The 23,044-nt window shown below is 31.6% G+C and overlaps 1 protein-coding gene across 4 annotated transcripts in view; it reads left to right on the top strand.

Moving 5' to 3' along the window:
• LOC140451013 (sodium-independent sulfate anion transporter-like) overlaps nt 1-23,044 on the top strand; it is a 129,672-nt gene that overhangs the window by 26,904 nt on the left and 79,724 nt on the right. For 2 of the 4 annotated variants that reach the window (XM_072544721.1, XM_072544730.1), the window contains exons 1-2: nt 3,057-3,232; nt 3,515-3,777. In XM_072544721.1, the coding sequence (XP_072400822.1) occupies nt 3,232; nt 3,515-3,777 (264 nt within the window). In that variant the 5' untranslated portion in view covers nt 3,057-3,231. Of the gene's footprint in view, nt 1-3,056; nt 3,233-3,514; nt 3,778-23,044 lie in introns of those variants that run through there. The other 2 variants (XM_072544733.1, XM_072544725.1) reach the window with 2 other exon arrangements.

Genomic DNA, 23,044 nt, shown 5'->3' with positions numbered 1-23,044 from the left:
TAAAGTTCTTTCAAAACCTGAGCGGAATTATTGTGTCACGAAAAGAGAACTTCTAGCAGTAGTGAAATCAATAGAGCACTTCTATCAATACCTCTATGGAAGGAAGTTTTTAATCCGAACCGACCATGCCGCCCTTAAGTGGTTGATGCAGTTTAAGAATCCAGAGGGTCAGATAGCCAGATGGATTGAACGACTCCAAGAATACGATTTCAAGATTGAGCACCGGGCCGGAGTTAGCCACAGAAACGCTGATTCTCTTTCCAGAAGGCCATGCCCAGCAGACTGTTCCTACCGCAACAAAACGGAATCCAAGGAAGCAGCAGTGCTAAGAACAACGATGGTCAACGACGACTGGACGCCTACTAAGATAAGGGAAGAACAAGAGAGAGATCCAGTTGTACAAAAAATTCGAAAATGGAAAGAGGAAAACCGTCAACCACCTTGGCAAGAAATATCAAACCTATGTTCAGTAGTTAAGACGTATTGGGCCCAGTGGGACTTATTTATCATGGACGATAGCATGCCCAGCAGAGTGTTCCCACTGCAACAAAACGGAATCCAAGGAAGCAGCAGTGCTAAGAACAACGATGGTCAACGACGACTGGACGCCTATTAAGATCAGAGAAGAACAAGAAAGATATCCAGTTATACAGAAAATCCGAAAATGGAAAGAGGAAAACCGTCGACCACCTTGGCAAGAAATATTAAACCTATGCTCAGTAGTTAAGACGTATTGGGCCCAGTGGGACTTATTTATCATGGAAGATGGCTTGCTCAAACGAGTCCTGGAAAATGATGACGGTTCAGAGAAGAGAAGACAGTTGGTGATCCCAAAGAGCAGAATAGCTGAAGTACTTCGTCAGTTACACGACAGTCCATCAGGAGGGCATTTTGGTGTAAAGAAAACCCTTCAGCGAATTCGGGGACGGTTTTATTGGATGAACAGTTCCGACGACGTAAAAGACTGGTGTAAGAAATATACTATTTGTGCCACGAGTAACGGGCCTTACCGAAAAAGGAGAGCTCCTATGAGACAATATAATGTTGGAAGCCCGTTTGAAAGAATAGCTTTGGACATCGCTAGGCCATTTCCAGAAAGTGAAAATGGAGGCAAGTATATGTTGGTAGTAATGGATTACTTCACTAAGTGGGTCGAGATTTACGCACTTCCAGACCAGAAGGCCGTCACTGTTGCAGATAAGTTGATCCAAGAATATATCAACCGATTTGGAGTGCCTTTGGAGATCCATAGTGACCAAGGCAGGAACTTCGAAAGCGATCTATTCCAAGGAATATATGATAGACTAGGCATGAAGAAAACAAGAACTACAGCATATCATCCGCAATCGGATGGTATGGTAGAACGAATGAATAGGACAGTTGGCAAGTATTTGACAAAGATGGTGTCCGATCATCAGCGAGACTGGGACCAATACCTTCCGTTCTTCACAATGGTGTACAGATCTGCTGTTAACGAATCAACAGGCCAGACACCACTCAGAGTCCTATTCGGACGCGAAATGCGATTACCTTGTGATCTAGAGTTTGGGTGTCGACCTGGAGAAGATGTAGCAGGTGAAGATTATGTGATCGAATTACGAAGAAGAATGGACGATGTACATGAGTTCCAAAGTATGCTATTTTTTTCCTATAATTGCCAGAGTAATCGGTGCGTTTTGATTTAGTTTGAGTCTTCTTACAAACTCTCTCTGATGACGGGTAGACCCAGAAACACGTGTTAGGGAGTGGTAAGAGACTTAAATTAAATCGAAACGCAACCGTCTTCGTATATTTATCATCCTTACTTGACGCAATGAGTACAAGAATGATGGTAATTTATATGGGTAAATTGTTGATGTATAGTGGAATATAAATATTCCCAGCATCGCTCTGAATGGCTTGATTAAGCTTGGGTATACAATTTACTTTAATTGCTATCTAATAATCAATAATTATATTGCTAATTGCTAAAAGTAGTGAATTTTTTAATTAATTATACCAACGTTAACAAACTATTCATCACATTTGTAGCTCCCTGATGAAGGACATAACCAATGCCCTAAAGCTTCATAAGATGCCACACTACCACACTATATATATATATATATATATATATATATATATATATATATATATATATATATATATATACTTACTTACCGTACTTCCAAACCCCCACCTTCAAATATCAGTCTTTCAGAAAGACGTGCCCTCAAAGAACTTTACAACAACCCTGACATCGTCATCCTTCCAGCCGACAAAGGTAATGCCATTCTCAACTCTTCTAACTATTTAGACAAAATAGTCCGAAGTCCGAATTCAGAAGTCCGAACTTCTGAATTCCACAGAATACAAACATGTCCCAAATGATCCAACCACATATCTAGAAAAAACGACCAAATCCATTATAAATAAGTCTACTCTATCTCCAGACCTCAAAAAATCTCTTATACCCAGAGAAAAATCATCCCGAATTCCAAAGTTATACGGCCTTCCAAAAATCCATAAGCCCAATGTTCCCCTAAGACCCATCGTCAGTGCATACAACTGTCCCACTCAGAAATTGGCAAAACATCTCGCCTCATCCTTACAACCATTAGCCGAAAACGCCTCGTCCTTTGTCAAAAACTCTTTTCATTTCATTGATCTTCTGAAAAACTTTTCTATTTCACCCTCAGACATACTAGTCAGTTTTGACCAATTCATTTGATCAATACACACATATATATATATATATATATATATATATATATATATATATATATATATATATATATATATATATATATATATATATATATATATATATATATATATATATCTAGTATGACATCTTGTATAGTAAATTTTCCTAAAAATTCTCAGATTCCAAGACTCTATATTGAACATATTAGATTGTTTTTATTGTTTTCATATCATTTTTGGGAAAAGTTTTGTTTAAAACAGTATTAATTATCAAAAAACCCATGTTTGACAAAGTATTTTGTGATAAGGTGGGAAAATATTATATTTAATTAATATTATATGTACCTTCCAATCTTATTTAAAAATATATATATTACATACTGTTTATCGTGTGCAACTATATATTTTCGCATCTGAGGAATTTATATCGTTGTACTAGTATAAATAGGTAAACATAAGGTACCTGTAAATTATTTTTGAAGATTGTTTTTAATTGGAGCGAAAAAATTTATGTAATTTAGTATACGGGAGCTGAGGTGATAAAAAAGTAAGTTTTCTAAGTGTGTAGATTAAAACATAACAATATAGCTAGTCAGTATTCTTGTAATTGTCGATTTTTTCTTGTCGAGTATATCCTTTTAATATTTTCATTTTTTTCTATTTTACTATTTTTTCTCTTTCATGTATTACATTTACTTTTTTTACTTTCATGTATTTCATGTGTTACATTTTTAAAATCCTGTGATTCTAACGTTTCTATCATTATTTAGATTTGTGCAATTAAAAGTATTAATATGTAACTAATGGATTCATCCATTTATCATTTTAGTGGGAAAACAAACGGAGTCCGAGCGTTCCTTGGGGACCAAGGTAAAGGATATTCTATTTCAGCGACTAGTCATATTGCAATGGCTACCCAAGTACACTAAAAATGATATTCTGGCTGACTTAATAGCTGGTCTAACGGTGGGACTAACCATGATGCCTCAATCGATTGCTTACGCTGGCTTGGCTGGTCTTCCTGCCCAGTATGGATTATATACAGCGTTTATTGGATCATTTACGTATATTTTTGTTGGAACTATTAAAGAAGTAAGTAAAATTATGTATTTATTTACAATATTTATTATATTTTTATAATATACCTAATATATATTATATATAGAAATGTAAAAAATTTAAAATGTTATACTTATAAAATATAAAATAAAAAATAGATAAACGGGCGAAATAATATCATCAACTTGATCTGACTTGATCAGACTTTAAATCAAAATAGCCACAGCAAACTTTTTAAAAATGCGTATCCTTCAAGGCAATATATCGCTCGATAGATATAATTTTGTTAAATACTTCATATATTCCATAGTTGGTATGGGGTAGAAGCGTGGACACTAAAAATCAGTAGCCTGAATAGACCCGATGCATTTGAAATGTGGCCTCATCGGCGAGTTTTGCGAATATCTTGGACTGCTCACATGAACAATTTGAGTTTGACAACCAACTTTTACGTCGAATGAGTAGAGAACGTGAGCGGATCATATAATGATATTATCATTTAATCTTCGCTTGTCGTCTGCTCGATATAGAAGTTCCTTATAATTTTCCATCTGTTCTGATCTTATGCCCCTTGTATTAAATTCCTACGGCAACATTTTAGATCCCAATGGACGACTTTTGCTTCGGTAGGCATCATGTCTTAGTCTTTATTCCAGTATCTGCTATTATGTCCAATGGTTATCTGTCATTCGCTCAATGTGACCTACACAGTTCTACTGCAGTATTGAATTCTCTGTACAGCATCACAGCCACACGGAACTTTTGAACTGTTTTTCTTGTCGTGGTCAACGTTTCCACGTTCCGTAAGTCAATACTAGCAAAACACTTGGTTATCTGTTTCTATGCAAACTCGGGACCTAATTATTTAGAGGCCAATACCTGATCTAATTCCAGCATTTTGTTCCTACGCATATATCTTCGCTTACTACAAGATTTGTCATCATCTGGGTTTTAGAGATATTTATTCTCAATACCCCTCCTAGCGAGTAAATGTAGAACTGATTTAAAAGTTCTTTGGCCTCATCTATCCTATCAGCTATTAGCACAATATTATCTGTAAATCCCAGGTGGCTAAGATTTTCTGAGTTTATGTTTATGTCCTTGTCGGTGAGTTTTGCTCTTTTTATATTCCAAAAGCGTAGTAAACACTTTCGGTAATATGGAGTCCCCCTGACGTACTCCACGTTGTATCGGGAATTTCTGAGTTTGACCATCACCCACTCTGCACAAACACTAGCTGTTGCGCTTTGTTGCATGTGTGTTTAATTATTTGTATTCAGGATGTTCCTTAAGTAATTGTACGAAAAGAAACAGTAGATTTTGAACTTTTAAATATTACGATTTAAGTTAATTTGCTTTGATAAAATGTTGATATTAAGAAAGATCAGGTTGTTAAAGTAGAAATTTAAAATTTGATTTTTCGCTATAATTTTCATGTTTATAAACATCTATGCATAAAAATTTAAAACTGGATGCTCTTGAGTATGAGAAATTATAATTTGATGCATACTTTGATGAAGCTGATAGAGGGCGCCACATATGCTACATATGTGGCATAAATTTACGCTTAATTTTTTTGCTTTTTAGGTTAGCGCTATTTTTGTAAAACAGTAATAAAGATATATTATTTTACCAAAAAAAGTGTATACTTCTTAATAACCTCAAAACTTAACAGTTTTCGAGATAATCGCATTTTATAAATCAGCTGCATAATAATTCTTGATTGTGATATTTGTGGTGCGTTAAAGCACTGAATACCTATGGATAAGCATAATTAAAAGTTTATTCTTATAACAACAACTTAAAGATGGTAATGTAACATCACAATGCTTTTTTATGGCTGCTAAATGTTTTGTTGAAGCGAAGCTTCTATCTTCTTCTTTAGTTGCCGTGTCCGTATTTAGACGTTGGCCGTCATCATGTTTACAATTTTCTGAAACCTTTCTTTATCGCTTCTATAAGCTTATATATTGGCGTTGTATTACTTTTTCTCTATAGTAAAATTCTGAAGCGAGCGTCACGTAAGAAGCACCACGAGACGGCGTCACGAGTAGCGTACCTGTCTTCACATCGATTTACTACTCTCCGTCAATTCGTTTCCAGTCATCATAAATTTTGTATGGTTACTTGGTAATAAATTTCCTTCAAACTATAATCAAATTTTATTTGAAAACATCTTATTTATTTTATATAATAATTAAATTTACTTTCAAATATCAAATTTACATTTTATTATTAATTTCATATTTAGTCTGACTTTGACGCTTTTGTCTGAAGTAAATAACGTATACTTTGTTGATACGTTAGCAGGTGGCACTACTAGTAGACATAATAATTTATTGAATTATTTTAATATTGTAATATAATTTGTTTAAAATTGAAATAATAAATAAATAATAAAATTACTTTATTAAATTTTAAAAATATTATTTAGATTTTAAAAATATAAAAAACATAGTATGAAGCTTTGCGCTGATCTACAGTGCCAGCTACTGTACCTACCTCTTTTTTTTTAAGCCAGTTTTGATGCCAGTAGACAAACTCAATGCATTACGGAAAATTTTAATATAGTAGGCTGGTGTCACCAATTCTTTTGAAAACTAAAAATAAGTCTTGTTTCGATTAATCAGTGATTTTTGTAATATGTATGTACTATCTAATATCTAGTTTATTAAAGAAAAGTAGAAAATGCCGATGCATAATAATTTTTTCCTACATGGAAATGACAGATATAATTGCTATTTATTGTCAGCAACATTTTAACTGGCGTGTAACGAAAAAGGTATATTTAAAAAGATCCCCAAACAGAAAATCATTACCCCTGATCAAGAAGATGGTTCGCGTTGACGATGATTCTTAAGCAAATAAACTACACGACGTTTATCTTAAGCGTTAAGAATCAGCAAAACTTCAGTTTTAAAAATTCTAAACCGTGAGTATTTTCACCCTTACCATTTTACACCTGTGCAAAATCTATTACCAGCAGATTTTCCTTTAAGATGCAGATTTGCAAATGATATCCGAAACAGACGAAATCTTGACCACTCTTTCGCCGATAGAATATTATTTACGGATGAAGCTACATTTATACACAATGGTGTTTTTAATTTAAGGATCAATCATTTCTGGCATACTGAATATCCTTATGTTAAGAAAGAAAGGCATTTCCAACATGAATTACAAATAAATGTGAAATCATTGGTAATCATTTTTAGGGCCATGCAAGTTACCTCATAATTTGAATGGTAAGAACTATTTATATTTTTTACAAAATGATTTTTTTAATTTGTTGGAAGAATTGCCATTAAACTTAAGCCAAATATGTAATTTATGCAAGATGGTACACCACCACATTATACGAGGGCAGTGAGAACATACTTAAATACCAACTTTCCTTAACGTTGGATTGGTCGTGGTAGTCATTTTCCTTGGCCAACATCAACTTTGGGAAGAAATAAATACTACAGCACTTTCTTTTAAACCAATGATGTTATTTAATATGAAACGATCTTTTATGGAACGTATTGATAAATGCATTGAAGAAAATGGTGAACATATCAAATACTTACCATGACAAAAATTTTAATATTATTTTGTTTAACAATTTCTGAATTTGGTTTGTAAATAAAATGTTTTGATTATGAATAATTTAATATAAAACCTAAAATGTTAAATTAAATACAACACTCAAATTGACAACAAGAATAATAGCGACAAAAAATAAACGAATATCTCTGCAAGAGGAAAGCAAGGATTTCGGACAGGAAGATCATGCACGGACGCAGTTTTTGTAATAAGAGAAATTTTGTAATAAGAGAAAAAAAGAGTAATAAGAGAAATAAAAACGGACGCAGTTTTTGTAATAAGATAATAAAAGAAAAGTCGCTGGAATGCAACAAACCAGCATAGATGTGTCTGATAGATTTGAAGAAAGCGTTTGATAGAGTGAGAATTCGGGAAGCGATACATTTATTATATGAAAAGGGAATATCACTGGATTTAGTAAAAACCATTGATTATATATATATATATATATATATATATATATATATATATATATATATATATCGCAACCTATCGCAACCTATCAAACATTAAACTGGCATTAGACAAGGAGATTCGCTGAGCCCATTAATATTTAATCTGATAATGGATGAAATCATAAAGAAAGTTAAAAAAGAAGAGGATATAGAATGGGAGAAAAGGAAATAAGGATAATATGCTACGCCGACGACGCCATAATAACAGCCGAAAATGAAGATGACCTACAAAGATTAATTAAAGAATTCGAAGATACGGGGCTCATATATAACATGGAGATCTCAACAGAGAAAACTAAAACGATAGTGATATCAGCGGAACCGAGATGATGTATACTAGTCGTAAATAACAAAATAATAGAACGAGTGATGGAAACTGAATACTTGGGAATAAAACTGTCAAGCTACGGAAAAGTGGAAGAAGAAGTACAAAAACAAGTGAACATGGCAAACAGAGCAGCAGAGATGTCTCAACAACACAATCTGGAGAAACAAATACCTTACAACGGAAACGAAAACCAGGATATATAAATCAACAATAAAACCGATAATGACGTACACAGCAGAAACAAGAGCAGATACGACGAAAACACAAAAACTACTGGAAACAACACAAATGAAAGTCTTACGAAAAATAAAAAACCAAACTCTAAGAAACAGAGTAAGAAGTGAGAAAATATGAGCGAGATGTGGTATAGAGGAAATAAACGCGTGAACCAAAAGAAGAAAAGTGGATGGAATCAACACATCGAAAGAATGACAGAAAATAGAATAGTACGAATAGCAAGAAACAAATCGCCAAATGGAAGAAGATCATTGGGACGACCGAGGAAAAGATTGACAGACAACGTCAATTGAGGCTAAAAATCGATGTAAAACAGGCATTAAGCCTATTTATAAAGTAGGAAGAAAAAGAAGAAGAATGTTATGAATAATTTAATATAAAACCTAAAATTTTTGAAGTAAAATCATATTATCTTAATATTTGTCAAATCCTATTATTAATAATTACGTATCCTACTGATATATTTATTTTCATTAATACATATTTCGTAACTATTAACTTTAGTTAAAGGTATTTCATCTGAAAATTCAGAAGTTTTGATGTTTTTGTCTATTTTTCCTTCATTGCCTCGAGTAATTACGTAAAATCAGAATTATGCAGCTGATTTATAAAATGCGATTATCTCGAAAACTGTTGAGTTTTGAAGTTATTAACAAATATACATTTTATTTGTTAAAATAATGTATCTTTAATATTTTTGAAACTAGTCAGAGCGCAGCAGGGGGAAGGAGCTGTTAACTGCATCTCTGTTTCTTGTTTATAGATTTTGACGTTTCCTTTTTTTAATGTGTATGTAATTTTTGCGTTACTAATATGTATTATTTAAATAATTAGGTTGTTAAATGAACCATCTAATTTGTTTAAACAATTTTTTTTAGGTTTTATTAGGAATATTTGTGGTAATTTTGATTATAATAAATAAATATTTTTGATTAATATATTTTATATATATATATATATATATATATATATATATATATATATATATATATATATATATATATTGTTATGATGTATTGTTTGTTTGAATGATGAGCAATGAGTATTTTAATAATATAGGGCTTTTATCGCGGTTCTCAAATAATTAGTTTGTAAGTACTTTTTTAAATTATCTTTATTATAACTATTATGAAACACACATATATATCTAACCTAGCCAATGTAAATTTAAAATAAACTATCTTTAAATTGATACTCTTATAAAACTAATTAAATTCTATAGACAATGTAAAATTTAAACAAACTATCTTCAAAATTGAAATTGTTATGACATTAACTAAATTATATTAACAAAATTTTGTACCTTTCTTTCACTGAATGCCTAAATGAACTGTTTTCCACTATATAGATTCTAATCACCACTGAATGTCTTCGTACTTCGGTTATCCTTGTTTTTGTGAAATTACTTTTTCCAATTATCAGCTTCTACCAATTTAAGATATATTTTTCTTCACCAGCATTTATAAACCACCAAGCAAACCAGCAAAACAGCATTTATATCTATTCTTCTTTTCAATATACCAATATCCAATTATTATAAGTTGATTTATACTAATCTCCAATCATAATATAATTTTAATTTCTTCCAATATACCTTTTTTAATCTTCAATAATTATTTGTGTATAATTATAAATGTGCATTAAAATATATGCATAATTTTTAATCTTCATTTAACTCACTATATTAAACAATTGGACTATTTGTAACTGATTCACTGACTCCAACTAACTTTCATATTTCTTACTAAACTTTTCTGACTGACTTCTTGAAAATTCTGAACAATTTACTTCACTAACTAAATGTGTCTACTAACTTTCGTAATAAACTGGACTCACAGTAACTGTAACTCATAACTGATCCCTTCTAATCCAAATCATCGGGTATTTATATCTTTTTTTCTGTTCTAGAATCATCTGGCAATAAATCATGTTCCATTTTTTCTATTAAATACATGTCTGAATTTTGTGGAACAAACCATTTCGCAAACATGGCCATCTCCGGTGATCCAGAGAATTCCATTCTTTTCTATTAATAATTTTGTTGACATTTAGGCTTTTCAGATCAGAATAAACATTTAAATCATTAAATATATATAAATTAAACATTTTAAACTAACATTATTATTATAACCCCACTTTATATTCGTATTATGATTAGATTCTGTCTGCCAATTTACTGTATAGTTGGTTGCCTATGCACATGGCTCACTTAAATATATTTACAACATTAAAATACAACTTTTTACACTTATTATATGCTAATTTATTAAAAATGCCCTCACATAAATATATTTTTATAAAATTCTCTAGTATATAACTTATTTAAAATAATCAAATACTTTTTTATATCTAATATTATGTAGTATATAACTTATAAATTAATTTTTTAAACAATATCATTTCAATATATATGTATATAAATATATATATATATATATATATATATATATATATATATATATATATATATATATATATATATACTTCTTTAATAAACTTCGTAAATATTTTATTTATAATAGATTTTATGTATTAAATTATCCTGTTCAATTATTTCTAAAAATATTATATAATCCCAGATAAACTATGTCATATTTCTTGCTAAACATGCTAGGCTTGTGGCTTTTGTCGAAAAAGTTCAATTTCATACACGCATGCTGAAACTTGTTTTAATCGATATTATTATGATGCCATACTATGCTCAAAACTTTTCCGACAATTTTCATTGGCAATCTATATAGTTATAACAATTTTTTTAAATTTGAGAGTTATTTCAAGACGAAAATAATTCTTATGATATTTATGTAAAATGCTTACTTTAAACGTAAAGGGCAAATAAACTAGTAAAATAGCTAAAAAAACAATTTTAGCGTTTTTCGAGGCAATTTTTTAATAAGTTGAACATCAGATGTAAAAAAAACAAAAAATACAAAATGATAGCAAAATTGATATACCGTTGCGTTTTGGAATATATAGGCGTGATGAACGTCCAAATTTTAACGTTTAAAACCCATTGTTTATTTCTTACCACAATCTTAATCTTATTTTAATCGGAAGAATATAATACTGCAATATTATCGTAAAAAGTTTACCCAAAGTATACCATGGGTACCTGCTTAATATATACAGTGTAGGTAAAAGTTTATGGTCGGTATCGTAAAATTTAACAGGATATCTAACACAGATATAAAATCATATTTTCAGAGAATACGACAAAGATAACAATCATATTTCCTCTTGGTCTCCCCTCCATATTTGACGCCCATTACCCATTGGTGAGACTTACATATACATTACACGTTATTAAATCGCGAATCGTCTAAATTGACATTTAAAAACTTTAAATGTCATTTAAAAAGTTTTTCCACTTTTCTTGTTAGCCGTGTTCTTCTTTTATTTAAAATTAAACAAGATTTTGAACATGTGTTCACAAGGAACAGATTTTGTTACAATACTACAATATTTTATAAATATAGTTAAGTTAGGATACACATGGCGATGGTTTTTCCACCACTGTAATGGACAGTTCCAATCTCCGTTCGAATTTTTTTGTGGGTATATATCATCAGAGAAATACATGTCGACTTCTTTTATATCTCTCGATACAGGTGTATGTTTAGATGAGTCATGTCCAATTTATCAAAAATACACCATAGATTTAAGTCATCTTTATCAGTTTCTTTCTCTTGTACTGTTTGATTTTCAATAGTACAATCTGCTTTTTCTTTTTTTATAGAAGTAACTAGCTTCTTAACTATTTCTTTTGTTTTTTTACTTTCATTTTTATCAGAAAATCCCTGCATTTTAAATCATTATTTGTCATTTACGAATCTACGGTTTCTCATTGGTAAGCCAACTAGTTGATGGTTGATTCAAAAAAACTATGTTTTGTGTAGACGTAAACAGAGGAGCAACGAACACTTTACGTCGACGAGGACGATTAGTTGATCTGAGAGACTACTACAAAAATAACAATAACTCTTTCGGGACAGTGGACAGTCGGGCTATCGGTTAACGTTTAAAATAAAATAACTAGGTATTCGGATTAATGAATGAGTTTCGATTTACGATTGATCTGCATTTTCGAAGGTGATGGATACTTCCATTAATAAAAATATTAGTTTAGAGTAAAAGAAACAAATAGATATGGATTTACTAAACCTATGCAACGACTCGTTTCATCCGTTTTCCATAGTTGAAGAACGAGCTTTTAAAAAGTTTGCAGGGTAGATTCCTGGATATAAACCACCAACAAGAAAAAACTTTGTCAGGTTCATTACTTTAGAAATGTTATATCAAAACTGAGCAAATTATTAGATCACAAGTTGTTAAAGAAGTAGAAAATATCTGTATTACTACTGACATCTGGACATCTGGAGTAACTGAGAGTTACATCGCATTAACAGGACAATATTTAACCAAAAATTTAGAATTTAAAACGATTTTATTATTCTGCTGCCATTATTCAGAATTCAGAAAACATCGCATTTGAAATTAGTGAAATTATTAATCAGTGGGGTCTAAAACCAAAAGATCATTTTGCAGTAACTGATAATGCCTCAAATATGGTCAAAGCTATTAAATATGTTTTGGAATGAAAACATTTAAATTGTTTTGCTCATACGTTAAATTTATTGGTGGAGGACGCACTTAAATGCTGTCGTGTACAAATAAATAAAATAAAAAGTCTTTTTTCGACAATTCGGCAAAAAACACATTTCAAAAAAGTACCTTATCTTCAGAAATGCTTTTAAATATTAATTACAACATAACAAAGTTCCCAAACGGCCAATCCAAGACGTGGAAACTAGATAGAACTTCACCTATTACATGTTAAAAAGAATGACCGAGTTAGAAGAGGCAATCCGTTCCACATTGGTATTAGTTAATACAGACTTAGACTTAGACCAAATCTAAATAATGAAGACTGGATTATTTGTTCTCAACTTTCCCAAATTTTACGGCATTTTAAAGAAATAACATTTTACGGCATTTTAATAAGTACAATGAGTGGCCAAAAATACTTGAAGAGTAGTTCAGTGATTGTTATGGTACGCTGCCTGCAAGAATCTTGCAATAAAATTTTAGCAAACGATAACCTTACATCCATAGTATCCGACGTAGTACAATTACTAATATCGGGTTTAGCAAAAAGATTTAGAGAGATAGAACAGAGTGGCACATTGTCATCATGTACATTTATGGATTCACGATTTAAAGTGCAGGGATTTTCTGATAAACATGAAGCTAAAAAACAAAAGAAAGAGTTAAGAAGCTGGTTACTTCTATAATTAAAGAACAAGAAGATTGTACTAATGAAAATCAACCAGTACAAGAAAAAGAAACCGATAAAGATGACTTAAGTATTTTTGATCAATAAATTGTACATGACTCATCTAAACGTACACCTGTATCGAGAGTCTATTACAATGGTGGAAAAACCATCGCCATGTATATCCTAACTTAACCACTATATTCATAAAATATTGTAACAAATGTTCAAAATTTGATTTAATTTTAAATAAAAGAAGAACACGTTTAACAAGAAGTAAAGTAGAAAAACTTATGTTTTTAAATGTCAATTTAGACGATTCGCGATATAATAAATATATCCTTTGAGAGTCCATTACAATGGTGGAAAAACCATCGCCATGTATATCCTAACTTAACCACTATATTCATAAAATATTGTAAAAAATGTTCAAAATTTGATTTAATTTTAAATAAAAGAAGAACACGGTTAACAAGAAGTAAAGTAAAAAAACTTATGTTTTTAAATGTCAATTTAGACGATTCGCGATATAATAAATATATCCTTTATTAGTTTCTTTCACTTCAATAAATATACACATAAACGATAATATCCATTATGTTTGTTTATTTGAAACTACTGGTAACAATCAACTAGTTACTTGTTTACGAAAAACGATTCAATTTCGTTAACGATAAAAATGTCAACGTCCCACCTCTAGTTTCTTAGTTATGGCATGTGGAATACCGGTTCTGAAGTTGCTGAAATGGTATTGCTGTTGCAACGCGACGTTGCCAAATAATTTTGTATGAAGCTTGTTTATTGTTGGCGTTATAATACAGTTTATTATTTTATTGGAAATAAGGCACAATGTGACTTTAAAATAAGCTTATTTTGATGTTTAGATTTTTAATTCGGAAATCGTACTTAAAATACGAAACATTAATAAATTTTATTTATATAAAACGATTTCCGAAGTGGAAATCAAAATGTTAAATAACACTTATTGTAAAGTAAAATTGTGGCATATTTTCAATAAGAAACAGTAAGCTGCTATTTAAATCCATTTCGCCCAAATTTTATTATCTTAGAACATTGTTCAAATGCTAAAAAGACAACAGGTCAAATAAAACCAATAAGTTTGGCAACGTTGAGTTTCCCCTTTTTTATTATTTCCACTCATGTATTTTCGGCGATATTTAAAGGGCGGACCTAATATACCTCTCTTTTTAAACAGGTGTTTCTCACTCCATCTCAGATAAGGTCCATACCGACCATAAACTTTTACCTACACTGTATATAAAAAAAGAATAAGTGGTTCAAACACAAATGAAATTTTTTATTTGTTGTAAAATTGTTATAAATAAACAGCTTCCCGTGGTAAACTTTGGGTTAAATTTTTACTGTAATGTTGTAGTATATTTATTCTTTCGTTTAAAGAATATAAACTATTGAAAAAGGGCCTCGAAAAACGTTAAAATCGGTATTTTTCGGCATTTTTTATTAAATAATGTCTTAGAATAATTCAAATTATTAAAAGAGTGTAATTTTGAAGCAAAAAATATATTTTTTTATAATCTGTTTAAAAAGTGCCAAATAAATAAATAATAATAAATAAATAAATAGATTGCCATGAAAATTTTTTCATTGAGATGATTTTTTTATTAAGGAAAATTTTTCTTTGAGATTTTTTATTTAAAGAAATATTAGTAAGTGCTTTAAAGTAGAAGAATTGAATAGGATAATTTGTTTTTTTTTTCATAAAATCTATTATAAATAAATTATTTACGAAGTTTATTGAAGAAGTATAATATATTATTCATAAATATTTATTTTTTACAATCAAAATTATCTCAAATATACCTAAAAAAATTGTTTAAATAAATTAAATGGTTTATTTACCAACCTAATATTTATTTAAATAATAAATATTCGTAATGTACCCAAAAAGTTTATACAAATTAAAAAAAGAAATGTAGAAATCTATAAACAAGAGACAGAGATACAGTTAACAGCTCCTTCCCTCACCTGCGCTCTTACTAGTTTCAAAGCCTACCAATTGTGAGGACCACAATTTTGATGCTTGGCAAACGATTCCATTAAAATGCAACCTTTTTCAAATTTTTGACATTTTTAATTTGACATTTAAACAAAGCTGCTATCAATTTTAAAAAAGGCACTAACTTCCTCCCAAAGTGCCCTAGATTAACTTTTTTTTCTTTTCAATTTGTGAAAAAACTCAGGCTGTCAAAATATGAAAAAATCAGTTTTTTCCATTCAATTGTTAAAAAGTTATTCTAATTGTTTATAAGCAAAAAATTGACATATTTTTGCCAAATTATTTTGCAATATTTAAAATTTTTTTGCAATATTTAAAATTATTTTTCCTCATTTTTTTTTTAAATAATATTAATAAAATAAATTTTCTTCTTTTATAATCTATCCATATATTTAATATACCTATTAAATTTTCTGACTTATATTGTTGCAAAAAAATTTAATTTGGGATAAAGAAATTAAATAACTTTTAAACTCTTGAACCGATCGACTTGAAATTTTGATCTTATTTTAAGCATCGCAAGACCCAACATTGTGTGTAATATAAAGTAATTAAAAAAAAAAGTAATTAATATTAGAAAAAACCGAAATTTTTGACTTATTTTGCAACTTTCTAAGCAAAAAATAAGGATAGGAACATTTAGAAAACGCCATTTTGAAGGTTTTTATATGACTCATAAGTTTCTTCTCTTCTCAAATTTGTTTCAGACGCTTTTCTTTTTGCTGATAGACGCAAAAAGCGAAAATTTACCGTTTTTTGACCTTAATTTGTTAATACTTAATTAAGTCTAAAAAATCGACTGTAGGAAACATATAGATTCTTGTTATAGAGGTCCACACTACTCAAAACAACTGTCGGTTGCCTGGCCGAACGAGTGCCACGAAAAAAAGCTTATTTCTCTGGGCTATTATGAGCCTGTTTCTAAGGTCGGTAGCATCGTCTTTTTTATGAAGTAGGATAATTTCTGCGTTATGCCACTGAGTTGGTGTTACTGCTTCCTGTAGACGTCTAGTGAATGGTTTAGCAAGTACCTACCATAATCTGTGTTTAATCACATTCAAGGCACTGCCACTATTTCATCGCCTCCGGGGGACTTGTTTTTTATTTCTCGTACTAACCTTCGAACTTCATTGGGTGTAAATTTCAGATTCCCAATTAATTATCTTTGGTAATGATCCACTCAGAATACATTGCTGTTCTTTGTATAAATGGATATAAAAACTCTCTATAGTGTTCTTAATTTTACATCGATCATCAATGATTTGCCCCTGTTCAGTTCTGAATTTGTGCATTTCTTCCAATGAATATGTTTGTCTGAGTTCTTTCAAGCTTTTGTTTACTTCTATTACTCTAGTTAATATTATTTTTAATTTTCTTATTCAAGATTCTTCGTTCACTTTTGTTATGATTCTGATTTTCTCTAAGCGTTCTTCTTTCCTCTAGAAGATGTTTTGTGCTGTGGCTTAATTGTTTTTTATTTTTGACACATTTCAATATTTCTTTTCAGCTTCTTTCAATGTTTGAATAATACATAAAATGATTAGAGCGCGGATTATATGCAAATTTTTGATCCTTTCCCAAGTTAACATGCTCCTTTTCTAACTTGGCTGCATCGGAAATACGTATATACGGTTGCCTTCCATCGATAAACCTTTATTGGTTGTCTGTTTTGCTGTTCTGTTCAAAAATAATTGTTTGTGAGAAGAAGTTTTAAGTGAATCAGCATTTAAAAACAGCGCTGCATATCGGGAAGGCTGCAAACATGAAATGTGCGCCTGTTCAACAGAATGTTAAAAGCGCATTTCAAAATGTGGGTGCAAAATCTAAGTCAGATAAGGAACTTTTTCAAGAAGACTTATGTAAAACTATGATGGCAGCTAATATACCACTAAGAAAACTTCAGCATTCCCTATTTAGAAGTTTTTTACAAAAGCATTGCAATCAAACCATTCCTGGTGAGTCGACCATAAGAAAGAAAAATGTTCATTCGGTCTACGAGACAGTTCTTCAGAAAATAAAATCTTTAATTGGCGAGAAAAACTGCTTCATTGTTGTGGATGAAAGTAAAGATGCTTGTGGTATATATATCGCACATCTGATGATTGAAGCACTTCTACAAACGCATACTTAATAGCTTCGAAGCAGTTGGACAAAACCGATAATGTGACGGTATTCAAATTCATACAGCAGTCTCTTCCAAACCCAGTACCAAAAGAAAAGTTGTTGGTTCTTCTATCTGATGCCACACCCTTTATGGTAAAAGTAGGACAGAACCTTACAGTATTTTACCCCAATTTGGTGCATGTTACATGTCTTGTGCACGGGATAAACCGAGTAGCAGAAACCATCAGAACATAATTTCCGTTAGTAAATAAACTAATTTCAAATGTTATAAAAGTATTCATCAAAGTCCCTCTAAGAGTGCAGATGTATAGGGGGAGACTGCCGGGAGTTAGTTTACCAACAGAACTTGTAATTACCAGAAGGGGAACGTGAATTAACGCGGCTATATTCTACGCTGAACATTTTGATGCCGTTAGAGACTTAATTTTGGACATAGAGGACGACGCTCAGAGCGTGGTTCAAAGTAAGGACTTGTACAAAGTGCAAGTGTAGCTAGAGATTTACTTTTTATTAAAGTTAATTTTGGCTTTATTGCAGATATGATCACATCGTTACAGAGTAGACAATTAAGTTTAAGAGAGTCCATTAGTACCATTGAAACTTTTATGGCTAAGTGTGGCAACATTCCGGGTGAATTTGGAGATCAAAATAAGGGTCAAAGCCAAAGTGACTTTAACAGAGAATGAAGGGTTTAAATTTTTAAAAATAGTCAAAAATATCTACGAAAATGAGTCTTCCGATGAACATGTACCATGGCCTTATAGTATACTGCCAAAACTTCAATAATGTCCAATTACGTCAGTAGACGTTGAAAGAACCTTTTCTGTGTCTAAAAACATTTTTACTGATAGAAGACAATCATTTTTACTGGAAAACTTCGAAAAGTATCTTGTTGTAAATACCTTTTATAGTACATATTTTCAAACGAGAAATTGTATAATATTGTAATACTTTTTATACCATTTTAAAATAGTAAATAATTGTATCTGACTATATTTTTCCTACTAACTATGTGCACTTTTCCAAATAAAAACCAATTTTCCAACATAGCACTTTTTGCACGCTATTGTATTCTATTACATCAATAAATTTTATTACATATTGAATTGCATATTTTGTAATAACAGTCAATATTTGTGCATATTTTCATGAAAAAAGATGGATATATGCTCTAATGATGATATATTGATCATATAATGAGACGTAATAGGTAAAACTTCCTTCAACTCATAATAGAGGGCATTATCGAAGGTAAACGCTGACCAGAAAGTAGAAAATGCTCCTGGTTTATTAATATACGAGATTAGAGAGGCTTGGGCTTAAATTCATTGATCAGAAAAATCAAAGAAAGAAGAAAATTTGCCAAAATTCCGATCTTTGATAGGAGAAGGCACTTAAAAAAGATGGATGCAAGGTATACAATGGATGGCTTAACTATTTAAGGAGATAAAGAAGAAGAACTTTTAAAGCTCTTAACCTTAAAAAGTTTATAAAAAAATTTATATCGAAATTTCGAAGTACATACGACAAGCCTCTTTGATTTTGGACTCGTAAATGCGGTTTGTATGTACACTACTCTTTAAAAACTGCAAGAACTTGTAGGTGATACTAGTCCAATACGTAATATTCTCAAGCAATTAAGAGAAGCTCAATTGGATAATTGGTTAAGAACTGGAAGTGTTGTGGAAAAATCGAGCTCTTTGAAAACTCCGATTGCCGGAAGAAAGGTTGGCAATGTAGGCACTCAAGAAGAAAAGGCACGCCTACTCCCCATTGTAATATTATCATAAGAAGAAAATCAGTTTGTGAAGAGACATCACGAAAGAGACTAAATCTGACTGTAAATAAAGGTGACCAAAAATCAAGTTAATAAAAGTAAGTTTATATAGTTAGTTTGACAGACAATATATAAAGCCTTTTACATACACCGGTAAACTGGTAGGCAGCGGGTAGTAACTCCTTTTCAGATAGCTCTATCAGGGAAAGTAAATCGATCCCTGCCTTCCGCAGATTCCAGGTGTTTCCTGGCCCGGGAAACTAGTACCTGCTAAGGGTCCTTCGACCAGACAACTTAAGCTAAACGGACTATGAATATTGGTACTTGGAACGTTCAAGGGCTCTCCAATAAACTCAACGACGTAATTTCGGAAGCCAATAAATCAAAATGGATATTTTAGTACTTACCGAGACTAAAAGAAAGGTTAAGGCTCAGAAAACCTAGGAGAATATGACCAGTTTTTCTCAGAAATACAGAGCGATAAAAGAGCCCAGCAAGGAGTGGCCATATTTATAAAAAAAATACTTAGAAGTTGCAAAACATGCTGGGAAGCAGTGAATAAGCGCATCATCAAACTTAACCTGACTCTGCATGGTAGTAAGTCACCATTCTTGGCATATATGCAGTAAACTAGGACGCTTTATTAAAAGGTAAAAAAGAGTTCTTTGGGCAATTAACTTACGAAATATCAAAAATAGGAACATTAAGAGAAATACTCTTATTAGGACACCTAAATGTGAGAACGGGCAAAAAAGTTAAGAATTAAATAGTTGGTCAATTCGAAGCAGATACTAGAAATGACAATGGAGATAGGCTTACCAACATATGTGAGCAAAATAACCTGAAAATACACAACGGCTTTTTTCAGCACCGAGAAATACATAAATTCACTTGGATCCAACAATCAAGAAATTTGAAATCCATTATAGAATATGTGATCGCCCGACAAAATACGCAACTCAATATACAAGACGTAAGAGCGTTTAGAGGAAGCACATGTGGAAGCAACCACTACCTAATAAACTCTAAAATAATACCCATACGACTTTCTATGAAAAAAGAACACAACGAGGAACAAGAGCATAAAACAATAGAAACCAAATACAACTTAGATAGCCTCAACCATGAAAGCACAAAGACACTGTACAAAAAGCAACTCGAAGAAAAGCTCCTACAAGAAAACTTTGATAGTGTTGAGTACAATTAAAATTACATAAAACAATGTATCAAAATTGCAGCAGAAGAAGCCCTGGATATATATGAAAAAACCGAACGAAGGAAGCCATATTGGTGGGATGAAGAAATCGAAGAAAAAATAAAGATTAAATGAGATAAATACCACAAACACTTAAATATAAATACTGATCAAAGTAAAAACTAATATCGAACAGAATAACTGAATAGAAACAGAAACTGCTCCAGAAGAAACACTTACTTGGGGGTAGCAGAAGCACCGAAAGCAAAAAAATACTTCAATGTCTTCGACAAGATAAGACTAAATGTATCATCTCACCGATCAACCTAGATAAATGGAACGAATACTTCGCAAATCTACTGGCGCAAGAAAGGACAGAATATTTGCAAACACCTCAAACACAATCAGAGGTGCAAGTTCATACAATAGCTTCCCCAATTAGGATTCATGACCAAGAAGTAGCACAAGCATGCCAAGCATTAAAGAATAGAAAATCACCAGACCCTGACAATATTCCACCTGAGCTGCTCAAGTACGCTACAAGCAAATTATATAAGCAGCTAGCCAGCCTTTACCAAAAATGTATTAACGGAGAGAGTATACCGGAGGCGTGGAGGAGATCATTTATCATGATAATAAATAAGAAGGAAAGTAAATATGTATATGACAATTATTGAGGACTCGTAGTCCTTAGCACCATTTTGAGAGTTTACGGCAAACTCATCAAAAAGAGAACGGAAGATGAATTCTGAGATATGAAGGTCGAAGAACAGGCCGGCTTTAGAGCAGGTAGATTAACTTTTGACCATCTGTTTACTGTTACCCAGCTAAACAAAAAACAGTAGCACAAAATCAACCAATACGTCTCCTCTACGTGGACCTTAAAAAAGCTTATAATAGTGTGCCACAACAAAAATTCTGGAAAGCGCTCGAGAAAACAAATATCAGTGTAACCTTAATCAAGGCTGTTCAAGACCTCTACACGTACAACACGAGTAAATTAAAAAAGGTCAGGAGGTATTCAAGGGTTTCACTATCAGCAAAGGGCTCAAACAAGGATGCTGCGTGTCTCCTGTTTTGTTTAAGATCTACTCGGAGCAAGCAATAAAGACGTGGAAAAAAAAATGCAGAATCATGGGAATTCCTCTAAATGACGCAATATTATACATATTGAGTTTCGCAGACAACCAGATAGTGATGACCCAAGACTATGAAGACCTCGAATTTATGACCCGTAAACTTATCGAAGAATACAAACTATGGGGGCTAGAAGTAAATATTAGGAAAACTGAATATATGTGTATTGGGGGAACTCAACAAAATCTTATCTTGGAAAAAATATAGCGAGAAATAAATCACTGTCAAAAATACTAATATTTAGGCAAAAAAAACTTATACAGAAGTAAAAAACTTCAAATTTGTATCTTGGTATAACATTTAATTTAAAACTTGTTAAAAGTGTCGTCCAAAATGTTACAGGTGCATAACGTAACGTTTTCGATCTAGCTCAGATCATCTTCAGTGCCTTCTTTTGGTACTTAAAGCTAACACTAAAATTGTAGTGAAGACATCAATATATGGTTTTACATATTTAGATTTAAATTATTATGCGACCCTAGGTCAATGACAATGGATAAATATTTTAATACCTACTTTAAGAGCATTATGTTTCTTTGCTCGATTTGAACACGTAGTTCTTGTCAGTTAAAACGACACAGACCAGCTCATATTTAGGCATGCAAATAACCAACGATGGCAAATTAGATAAAGAAATTAAATATAGAAATAACCAGGGAAGACAAGCCATTAGGCAATTAAACAGTGTGCAGTGGGACAAAACAATCTCCAAAGAAAACAAACATAAAATCTATAACAGAATTATAAAAACAATTGTTACATATGTAAGTGAAGTAATGCCACTGAAAGAAAAAAACTTAAAAGCATTAGAAGCAATAGAAATAAACTTCTGAAGAAGAGCGGCTGCAAAATCAAGATTAGACAAAGGTGGAAACGAAAGAATACGAGAAATTATTGGTGTTAAGCACAATATAACAGAGGACATAAGAATAAATCAACTAAGATGGTATGGACACGTTCAAAGAATGGATGAAAACAGAATTCCAAAGAAAGTATTGAACTGGACACCGCATGGAAGAAGAAAGCAAGATAGACCGAGATTAAGTTGGAGAGAAGGAATCGATAAAGACTTAAGAGATAGAGGAGTTGGAGAAAACCTTTGGAACGACCGAGATAAATAGAGACTGGTAATCAGAAGACGGCGTTAAACGT

This window comes from Diabrotica undecimpunctata, chromosome 1, assembly GCF_040954645.1.
Source record: "Diabrotica undecimpunctata isolate CICGRU chromosome 1, icDiaUnde3, whole genome shotgun sequence".
NCBI classification, from domain to species: domain Eukaryota; kingdom Metazoa; phylum Arthropoda; class Insecta; order Coleoptera; family Chrysomelidae; genus Diabrotica; species Diabrotica undecimpunctata.
Note: the sequence above shows the minus strand (reverse complement) of the source record. Positions and strands in the feature narration are given on the sequence as shown.